Below are 11168 nucleotides of genomic sequence, written 5' to 3' on the forward strand. Positions count from 1 at the left end.
CGGGCAATCGACGAGGTGTTGTACACGCAAGAGGTGACTGCAAAGCCTGTCTGTGGCACTGAGAGACATGAAACGACCCCCCACAACGTCGCAACCGCCTGCTCAGGCACTATGCCCGAAGGCCGTATTAGTTACCTCAATCGGACTAGTGCGTCAAACCTTCCAGTGTGGGGATGTGGCTCCTAAGCTTGCGAGCGGATCTGATAGGTGTTGGCGACCTAAGTCGTAAGGCAGACCACACTTGATCACTCTTCGATGGGTCTTACGTGCGCAAGCGATAATCGGATGCCATCAAGCAACGTTCTTAAGTGATCGGCCTGCCTTCCCTTGATTTCCAGACGCAGTTGCATCTCCTTCGCGAGCTCGACATGGCAGACCCAATAGCCAGACTCGTTAAAAAGGACCAATACAACGAGCAATTCTTCTTCGAGCAGAGAGACTTGACGAGCTCGAAGCTGAAGCCGTCGTCAGTTCGCATCCAAGCACGGCTTCTCGGCCTCTCGGCCAATAACCTATCATATTGTGCCCTGGGCGACCAGCTTCATTGGTATGATGCCTTCCCAATTCCGGACACGCTCCCGACCCCATACCGCAACTCTGACGAGTACGCGGTTGCACCTGGCTGGGGATACGCAGAGATACTCGAAAGCACGATTGAGGAGCTGAAACCCGGGAGACGGCTTTACGGCTTTATCCCCACTTCGAATATGGTGACCGACCTGAAACTAAAGCCATCCGAGCTAGGGGCTCCGGGCCACTGGACAGAATGCAGTGAGCATCGAGCTCAAGTAATGGCGATCTATTCTCGATATTTTGAGGCTGAAGGCGATTTTGCGCTAGGAAGCAGCGAATATGCACGGCTTTGGAAGGCAGCTTTGTTTCCAGCATGGAAGTCAGGGTACATTCTCAACAAATTCGTGTTCGCTTCATATCCAGAGGATCCAGTCGTCTCGTCGATGCCTTCAACGGTGCCGTGGTCGAAGGCAGATGCCGATCTAACGCAAGCAGTGGTCATCACGCTCGGTTCGCGGAGCAAGACCTGTCGGTCATTCGTGCACCAGCTGGCCACCAGTCGGGCTCCGGGCACAGGACCTATTGCATTGGTCGAAGTCAGCAGTACGCGAGAACCCACCGTGCCTATCTCTAAGTGGTCTTTCCAGCATCGTGTTGTGACATATGAGGATGCCAGCACGAAGACCTCTCTGCAGGAAATTGCCGAGCTTGGAGCCAAGAAAGTCGTCATTCTGGACTTTGCCGGCCGGGGCACGGCGCTGGAGCACATCCATGGCTTCTTCCAAAAGCTCAATCCTGCTGTTCAAGTCACCCTGATCGGCATAGGCTCAGGACATGGCAAGGTCTTCAGCAAAGATGACCTGCAGGCAAGGATGGAGCGTAGTAGTAAGCTGGAGTCATTGCCGATGAATGCGACCGACATCATTGACGCGGTCATTGACAAGATTGGGGAGGAGAAGACGTATGAGCTGATCCATAGGGAGTGGCATCGCGTAACAGCTGAACAGCAAAAGAGCAACGATGGTGCCGCCAACACGTTCCTGGGCATGGACCTAGATGTTCGAGGGGGCGTTCGTGAAGAGGGTCTGGAGAAGGTATGGTCCCAATTGTGCGAGGGGCAGGCGACGGGGAACACGGCTTGTGTGGTGAAGCTGTGATACGCACCTGCAACTGAATGTGGTTCTGCGTTAGGTGCTGTAGACGACGTATCGGCATGTGCTATGGAAGAATTCACTGAGGGCGTCCCATGAAACGGGCCTGGTAGACGTGCTGACGGAGATCTATCGCCGTCCGCCATGTAGATGCACCGGAACATGTGATGAATTTGCCCTCTCATGAAGAACGCCTCGTAGCGAGCTGCTGCAATTACTTGCCTGGTTCAGAGACCGCATGCTATAGCATAGCGTGGGGCCTTGGTGTATTGTTCATCACCTAGTACCAGCTAAGTGCCATATCAGTGATGAAAAATGGGGACGAGGTATCAGCTGAACCAGTGGTGTCAATGCATGCGCAATTGGAAATCCCATTCTCGTAATCATCGTCCCGAACTTCGAGGTCAAACTCGCAGGGATCCACATGACGTCTTCCGCCAAGGTGATGTTTGCGGAGCTTTCTTCCATGCCGACCCAATGACGTGATGACAGCTGCAGCTAAGATGTCATAGAATTGCGGGCTAGCGCAAGCCACCCAGGCTCTGTCCTGACTCCCAACGTTTCTCTCGCTCTCTTTGCCTGGAATCAAGCGCGTGGTCTGATGCAATAGCGGTTCTTCTGTTGTGTTGAGACAGGACCCTGTGGCCCGTGCTCCGCGCCTGTTGGTGCAGACTTCTTGCCGCCTCGAATGACCACCATCGTGACAGTGACATCGCCGTCGGCCCCTGGCTGTCCAGAGCACCAGACGGAAGGACGAGACCTCCCTGAGAGCCTTTCGTCTTACATGATCGACATTCTCAGAATTCGATATGGAAGTCTCGACTGCTAACATTAAGTCAATCTCGATGAGCATAACTCTGTTCACCGATGTGCGGATGATCAGGAAGATGACTCCCGTCCAATCACTATAGTCGCTGATAATCCCACAGCGTTGATCTGATCCAGATGCCGTTCTACCTGCACCTTCCCGCCCCAGACTAACGAAACAAATACTCCAAGTATGAACGCATTTGGAGCAAAATCACTGGCCACTATCATGGTAAACAAAAGATATTATGTTTGGACCCTTGTCAGCTCTCGCGAAAAAACTTTCTGAACGCCTACCGAGGGGAAGATCTGCAGGGTCGTGTGCCCCATCGAACAAAGCAGACTTGCTTTTCATTCGTCCGATTTGCACGCATCTCAGGCATCGCGCAAAAGCACGTCCATCGACAATCACTTTACCTGGGCAACACGGTCATACTCGCCGTCAGCGGGGCCCAAGTGTTCCTCAACCCTCAGCACAAGGGAGCGTGTCTGACGGCACCCTGCAGTCGCTTTCGCTTGATCAACGCCTCGAGACCACCGCACCGCTGTCACCTCTGGCCAACTAGAAGTCAGAGCTGTCATTTTCAACGGACCCACTGCGTCAGAGGTCCACTAAACTGACAGCATAGGCGGTCATGTCTGTGCACTTCGAGTGCTCCAGCCTTCAGAAGGCAACAACGGGCTTAATTGGTAGGTATATCATGCTCGTCGCCCTCAAAAATATCCTTTTCCGCTCATCACTCAGCAATCAACAGTAAGAACACACTTTACTTCCCGATACGAACAAACACAGCAAGGCGTCCGGCAACACACAAACATCCCTTTACACAATCCCATCAACCAACACCCATCATACACACACAATGTCTTCCTCAGAACAAGTCCAAATTCTTTCTGAGCCAGAACACCCTTTCGAATTCGACCAAGAGGATCCCATGCAAGCCATGACCTCCTACTCTCGCGACATGTTCTTCCACACCAAGCAACAGATGAATCAAGCTTGCAACTCATCACGGCGGCGAAGCGGTCAGCGGACTGGCAGCCCAGTTAATGCTCAGGCATCCCTCTCTAAGCAATCAACCCGGAGCAGCACCAGCAGTCAGCGGTCGATGTAGATGGCCGACTTGGAATTACTCATTATTCTGAAGTTTCGGCTTTCTGAGGGAGTCTTGAGCGGTGTTGATTGCTTCCTCCAGTACTGTGTCACGAAAAACATTTCCAGGCGTTGACCATGTATTACTATATGAAATAACGCAAAGCGTGCGGTTGGGCTACTTGAGCGAAATGATATCCTTCATGTTTATTCCATAACATTCCTCGACAGATCACTTCTTCGTGCCCCCCTCGCCTCAATTTTCCGCGGGCGTTTTCTAGGTCAATGTATTTCTGCTTCCAAAGTACGGGAAATATGTTTGTCACTTTCTCTCAAAGCCGCGTCTTGTGCAGCACAAGTCCCTTCGTTGGGATCGCAGACCTTCGTAGGTTCATCACCAGTTACACGTACATTGAGACGCCAGCAGCAATGAAAAAGGTGGTGCTTTCGTAGACTCCTTCCAACGAGCCCTACCTAGTGGTTCGCAAGAGGCGCGACCTCACCTGCACATTATGAGCACCAATTCCCCAGCAACCCAGCTGTACGCGTGCCGTTGTTCAGTCCCCTACCGTTGTAGACATTCCGCCAGGTTCGAGTATCATATCCGAGAAAGCGCACCGAGTGCAAGTCCATGCACCATGACGGCCGACATCCCACCCCAGGGCGTGGGTAAGTTTCTGCTGCCGGATCTGCCCATCGAGGCCTGCCCATTTCACGGCTTTGACTGAAATGGCCACACAAATCGAACTAGTTCTCCCTGGGAGTATGGCCCCTGATCTGGGTAGCTGAAGGTAAGATGAGCCGGACCGTTTCTGGCGGGCTGACTGTGCCACTCATTCGATGGGCTTCCTGTTCTGTTCAAGAAGTTCGCCTCACTAGCCTTGGCAGACCTTGCAAGTTGCGAGTGCTCCCGCCGCAGATCCCAGTTCAAGGAGGCACGTCTTAATAACCGCAGACTGAACACCTCTGCCCAGTCGACTGGCAAGAGCCATGAGCAAGGTTCAGGAGCTGACGGCACACTACTCAACGTCGGCCTATCGACCGTTGGCTAGAATAGGGTTTCATGTCACAGCCGACAACCGCAAAACGTGAAGGCGTCCAGAAATGACGAACTACGTCATCCTAGGCAACGGACATAGCGGAGCAGCTAAACCTTGGTAGGACAAGCGGCAGATCGGCGGATTCGTGATCTTGTTCACCTTCAATTTCCTGAGTACACCACAACATCCTCTTCATCACGACTTGGAGACTGTCCTGGATCAAGAGAAGTCGCAGCCCGGAAGCAATGAGACCCATAGCCGGTATCAAACAGAACTTGCCCACAGATGATGGTACAGAGCATCCAATAAGGATGCCCAAAGGGGCATCCAGTGCGCCCGCCCTATAGGTAGCTTCGGGATACACAGATCTACACTTCAGGCCCACCAAGCGATCTGCCAACTGTACACCCTCCCACCGTTGCCACGCGCCTTGAGCGTGGCTGACAGGCGCCGCTATGCTTTCTGAGCCTGTGGAATTTGGGGGCCATGTTCGTTCATCAAGGTTTGCCCGTCCCCATTATATGGTAATAATCTCGACGAGGCGTGCTCGGCTACTAAGCCCTAGCACATACCTACACGGATGGGGAATAAGCGCATTCAGCATGATGTGCCGACAAGGTAGGGCCCGAACCATATATGCCTGCGGTAGTGCTCCCGTCATACGAGAGAATGTGTACGATACGGTTGCACGCGGTTTGTACTGTTGTCGCACTTTGCATTTCTCTTGTCCCATTGCTGCGTTTGAGACGTTTGGCCACACTGTCAGAACACGTCGATCTTCTTTGTTGAAGCGTTCGCTTGCACAGCGGCCATGACATGGCTCCCTCTGCTGCTGGCTACAGCACAACTATGCTTGGCCGGCGTACAGACTCACGACGACAGCTTCCAGCCCGACCGAGTCCTGCGCGTCAGCGAACAGGTCAGCAACCAAGCATGTCGAGGGCGGTCGTCAGTTGTGGTGAATGGGACTTCGCCTGGGCCCCCGGTACATATTAAGCCTGATGAGACGACGTGGGTACGGGTGTACAATGATATGGAGGACCAGAATCTTACGGTACATTGGCATGGACTGTCGCAGTCTGTCAGCCCGTTTAGTGACGGAACTCCAATGCTCAGTCAGTGGCCGATTCCACCACTGCATTTCTTCGACTACGAACTACATCCTTCTGCGGACGAAGCTGGGACTTACTTCTACCACTCGCATGTCGGCTTTCAGACAGTTTCAGCAGTCGGGCCGTTGATCGTCGATGACTGTGACAAGCCGCCGTACGAGTATGACGAGGAACGGACCATCATGGTTACGGAATACTTCAACAAGTCGGATAGCGCAATCATTGAGGGCCTTGAGGCGACGCCTTTTGTTTGGAGCGGCGAGGCCATGGCAATTTTAGTCAATGGCAACAGCGCACCAGCAAAGTCTACCTCAACACCCTCCGACCACCCTTTCGAAGGCCAATGCGGCCCAGAGATCATACAAGTCGAGCCCGGCAAGACGTATAGATTCCGCAACATTGCCGCCATGTCGCTCTCTGCGCTTAGCTACGCCATCGAAGAACACGACGAGCTCACAATTATCGAAGCTGACGGCAGCTACACCCAACCCGCCTCTGTCTCACATATGCAGCTAGGCTCGGGCCAACGTTTCGATTACCTCCTGAAGACCAAGAGCGCAGCCCAATTGGCCACTCTCGGCAAGTCCAACTTCTGGATCCAATTCGAAGTCGAGTACCGTCCCGTGAATTACTCCTCGTACGCTTGCTTGTCGTATGACGGCAAAGGCTGCGGACCAGCCCCACCGCAGTCATCACCAGTCCTGAACGTCACGCATTCGCTTGACTGGCTTGAGTACACCCTCGAACCCCTTTCCCCCGCGGACGCCGCTGCCTTCCCCACCCTAGATGAAGTCACCAGTCGGGTGTACATCTACACAGAACAGGTCAACATTTCCGGCGCATTGGTCTGGCACTTCAACGGACAACTCGTCTCCCCAGATCGCCCACGCGGCACGCCGTACTTAGTAGACATCTACAGCCAGGGTCAAGCAGCGGTACCAGATGCAGCCATTGCTGCCGGAAACAATAGCTATGTGTCCGCCTTTGACGCCTATGCTGCCTCGGTAGGTGACGTCCTCGAGATCGTATGGGTTCAGCGGCCCAATGATCCCGCGGGTGGCTTCGACATTCATCCTCTGCACGCGCACGGCGGACATTACTACGATCTTGGTTCCGGTCCTGGGACTTACAGCCCGGCTGCTAATGAGGCAAAGCTTCGAGCCGCAAACTACACTCCGGTATTGCGCGACACGACGTTCTTATACAAGTACACGACGAACACAAAGCTACCTCCGGATGAGGACCAAGGCTGGAGGGCTTGGAGGCTCCGAGTGGTGGATGCGGGAGTGTGGTTGCTACATTGTCATACGCTGCAGCACATGATCATGGGGATGCAGACGGTGTGGATCATGGGTGATGCGGCGGATATCATGCAGGATTCAGTGGGAGTGGAGGGTTATCTCGAGTACGGAGGCAATGCGTATGGATCTGAGGGCCATGCGCCACTGGTGAACCATCATTATGGCGCCGGGGAACATGGAAAATAGCTGCGGAAAGGGATATACTGCCAGTTCAAGTCAGGAGTCGAAATAGGTGAGCCAAGTCCTTAAGACATTAAATGCGTATTCAGTCTTGTGGGGCATGAGAGTGCGACTTGGACTTGAGCAGTTGCACGAGCCCTTCACGTGAAGCTATTAAAAGCATCAACGCGGCGCGTACTTGTGGCAAATTGAGACAAAGATGTTTGGCGGTTGGTCGAGGCGCCAGCCAATCAGAACGCGCCAATGTTTTGTTCGTGTCGCCTTCTTCAAACTGGGCAATCTCCTCTTCCTTTGACACCACGACCAAAGAAAGTCGATGTCCAGAATGCCGTCAATGTAGATTCTTGGGAGCTGTGCCAACTCAGCCTCCATCGTGGGTTCGATTGAGCGGCTCGCTTTGACGATGCAGTGGACACAGTGCGATCCGGCTCCTGACAGCCAGCAGTCCCTCCCAGGGGATGATAACAGTGCCCTTTCCACTGTGGACATATGCCACTTATCGACCCCGATGTCTTGCTTCTACACATGAAAAACAGCGCAGCTGCTAGTGCCGGCGTTGTCTTGTTTCATATCGACACCAGTCTTTTGAGGCTGACTGGATTTTGAAGATCCATGCTGGACGACAAGCGCTGCTCAATGCACCTGTTCCGTCCTATCTGAGCTGCTTGAATATCATACTGACATCAAATGCTTCATTGTGGAACAAAGACACCTTGGTAGTGTACATGGTCGAAACTCCACCAAGATGCCCCGACCTTGACCGCAGACTTGAACAAAGGTATACAAAAGGCACAATCCCACTGATGGTCAGCAGCATGCAAGCCTTCATTTCCTAACCTGTCCTTCGCTCAGGTGTTCAGTCGCTTTTGTATTATTTCCTTGCTGTTAGTCCCTCGTTCTTGGCTTATAGACATTCGTTTCTCTGAGCAGTCGTTACCTACCCGCGATCTATTTTCGCACAACATACAGTCCCACTCGCTACATGACGGTCACCTTGATTACGGGCCTCCTGGCCTCGCTTGCACTGCTGCAGCCGGCTGCAGCTACGTTCAACTGGGGCCTCGCGCCTCGATACCAGAACCCAATCAACAACGACAACTTCTGCAACGATGTCCAGAAGGGAGGTTTCGACTGGTCAGGCTTGGGCACGGGCAAAGTGTCAAACTTTGGAGGCTTTGACTTCTCAGGGTTCGACTGCAAAGACTCCTTCTCTGCTGGGCGGAAGTCGAGACGTACCATCGCAGCTCGCAGTCCGTTCCAGCAGAAGGTGATCGAAGGGAAATGCACCCAAGACAAGGCGACGGCGCCGAAGGTTGCTTGTAGCCCGGACAAGAACTTCTCAATCAAAGAGATGGAAGTGACGGTCGAGTTCGATGCTGATATTGACTTTGTGTACGACATGCCTGATGGGACGACCTGCAAGCAGACTTCGAGATGCTCGGCTGGTGGAAGCAAGGTGGCTAATACCCAGTGTGGCGGAGCGAGGAGTGTTGCATTTCAGGTGCCCAAGAACGGTCGCGAGTGTGGGATTGGTGTTCACCGCATCGACTTCGATTGCGAGGAGGGATCACCTCCACCACCGCCGCCGCCGCCACCTCCTCCGCCTCCGAGCACATCGACAACGACTTCGACGACAACAACTACTACCCTTTCGTCAACGACAACTTCCGTCACCACTACCCTGTCAACTAGCGTAACCATAACTCAGCCTTTGACAACCACCACGTCGCCTTCGACCTTGAGTACCTTCACCAGCGCTGCTACTTCAAGCACAAGCTACAGCTGCTCGTCATGCTGGTCAGATGTAAGCATTAGCTCGAGCAGTCAACCTACGCTCCCTCCCTTTACTAACACTTCAACGTATCAGATGACCAGCGGTACGTCAAGTTTCCTGACATCGACAGCGTCCACTAGTGCTCAGACGCAAAGCACTACATCGACAAGCTCGACAACTACGACAGGCCCAGAGACGGTCCCCACGACACCGCCGTCCACCACATTGCCGCCCACTTCGACGCCGTCCACACTCACCACGACTACAACCACGACATCGGCTGCACCGCGGCCGCCGCCACCGCCACCGCCCCCTCCTCCACCACCTCAGCAAGACGCCCCATGTCCACCAACACTTCCTCGCTGCCTCAACACCTGGCTCTCCTCCACCACCTGCAAGTCCAATAGCGACATCGCCTGCATGTGCGCCAACACTGACTTCACACGCAATGTCATCTCTTGCGTCTCGTGCTGGTCCGGCTCAGACTCCGAGACACAAGCCGCTCTGTCTTACTTCGCCGGCATCTGCGCCGCCTTCATCCCTCAGAACCCAGGCATTTGCACCGATGTGCCCAGCAGTATTGGATTGGTTGCGCAGGTCACGCCCATCCCGCCACCACCAGGGCCATCGACGTCTGGTCCAACGAGCGAGGTTGCGAAGCCGCCCGCTCCACCAGCGATCACGCCTCCTCCGTGCACGACTGTGACTTTCACCAACATCATTACTACCAACCCAACGACCACGATCACGCAGATCAGCACCGTTACAGTGCCGCTCGTGACATTCGTGACCGGCGCTGAAACTATCACTCCCACCGCGGCAGGACAGGGTACTGCTGCACCGACGCCTCAGGCTGTCGCTAGTGTTGGCCTCGTGCCAATCCCTGCTTCTGTCGCTGCAGCACCATCGTCAGGTCCGTCTTCGCCGTTAACTGTGCCCCAGCAGCCTCAGCCTGCGGGCTCCGGCGCTGCTGCTGCCACTGGTGGCGCTGTGGCAAGCTTCAGTGCGAGTACGCCATCGCAGCCTCAGGTCAGTGTGTTCACAGGTGCTGCTGCTCAGAGTGTTGGAAGCAATGGTGTTATGGGAGTCTTGGGCGTCGCCTTTGGAGTCACTGCTTTTATGTCTTGATGAGCGAATGGTGAGGGTGTTAATGCATTGGGTCAATGCTGTTACTACAGTGTCATAATATCAGGAGAACGGTTACTTGATTCAAGTAGTCATGTAGATAGACAAATGCTTCAATCTGGCTCAAGACGCTTGCTTTTCCATGGCTAGGGCCTCCGTCGCAATCCTCACCGCACCGCGAGGCTTTTTACGTCGTATCTGCCTGAGACTCTTTCTGCCTTCTGACCTCGATCCACCGCGGCATAGCTGCTCATACACCCTTCGGTCACAGAACCGTACGCTCACTGCAACAGTGTCTTCTCCATCATGCAGGCGTAGGCCTCTGCTTCAGCTGCTGATGAGTTGAAGATGGCCAGGTTGCGCGCGGCCACGGTCCGTCCGAGCGATGCGAAGAACCTTGCTGCGAATCTGCTCGTCCCACTAGGCAGTAGCAAGAACTACCAAAGCATGATTCTAGCAAAGGAAGGATCCGTGGCAAACCGAAATGATCACTTCTCTGAGTCGGCCAGGAGGAAGTCACTGCTCTTTGTTCTGTATAGGGTACACAATCGACTGCTGCCGAGTAGTTGACGTGAGCGTGCCTTTGCTACATATCTGGCCTGCGTGAGCCTTGCTTCATCCGTGGAGTTCAGATGGCGTTCGCTGAACCTCAGACTGAGTCGAGTCGAGAGACTCTAGTTGCGTGTATCTGATGTACTCTCAAAGGCAGTTGAGAACCTGTTATGTTGCTGGGCGCTGCGGAAAGATTCGTTGTGTTGGGTGGGGACAGTCAGATATATAAATGCGCCCAACGGAGTAGGAATGCAGAAATGGTCCTTGGGTGACCGCTCCGCGCATACAGCAGTAGACCTCATGTAGGTGAGGAAAATGCCATGATGATGATCTGCTAGTGCGGCTTACTCCGTGGGTAAGCAAGAGGGACGAGGCATGAGCAGCTAGTAATTCAGAACGCATCGGGCAAGCTTGTCAATCGGCTTGAGCCTCGAGATCTCGTCATCCGGTGCGCCCAGCTTGGCGCTAAGCTGGCGACCCTCCCCGAGGTCCGCCTGAGTTTCAAGTTCCCATGAGAGTC

At 54.0% G+C, this 11168-nt stretch overlaps 3 protein-coding genes across 3 annotated transcripts; all 3 read left to right on the forward strand.

Annotated features, from left to right (window-relative positions):
* Positions 1–368: 368 nt before the first annotated feature.
* AB675_3041 (uncharacterized protein) lies at positions 369–1670 on the forward strand (the record flags this gene model as incomplete). The annotated part of the gene is made up of 1 exon (XM_018143061.1): positions 369–1670. The coding sequence occupies one exon, from the start codon at positions 369–371 to the stop codon at positions 1668–1670; it is 1302 nt and encodes a 433-aa protein (XP_017997824.1).
* A 3745-nt stretch (positions 1671–5415) lies between these two features.
* Positions 5416–7203, forward strand: AB675_3042 (L-ascorbate oxidase; the record flags this gene model as incomplete). The annotated part of the gene is made up of 1 exon (XM_018143062.1): positions 5416–7203. The coding sequence occupies one exon, from the start codon at positions 5416–5418 to the stop codon at positions 7201–7203; it is 1788 nt and encodes a 595-aa protein (XP_017997954.1).
* A 976-nt stretch (positions 7204–8179) lies between these two features.
* Positions 8180–10099, forward strand: AB675_3043 (uncharacterized protein; the record flags this gene model as incomplete). The annotated part of the gene is made up of 2 exons (XM_018143063.1): positions 8180–9001; positions 9065–10099. 2 exons carry the CDS (start codon positions 8180–8182, stop codon positions 10097–10099), a joined length of 1857 nt encoding a protein of 618 aa, XP_017997874.1.
* Positions 10100–11168: the final 1069 nt, after the last annotated feature.

Source organism: Cyphellophora attinorum (genome assembly GCF_001299255.1).
Source record: "Cyphellophora attinorum strain CBS 131958 chromosome Unknown Contig21, whole genome shotgun sequence".
Classification (NCBI taxonomy): Eukaryota; Fungi; Ascomycota; class Eurotiomycetes; order Chaetothyriales; family Cyphellophoraceae; genus Cyphellophora; species Cyphellophora attinorum.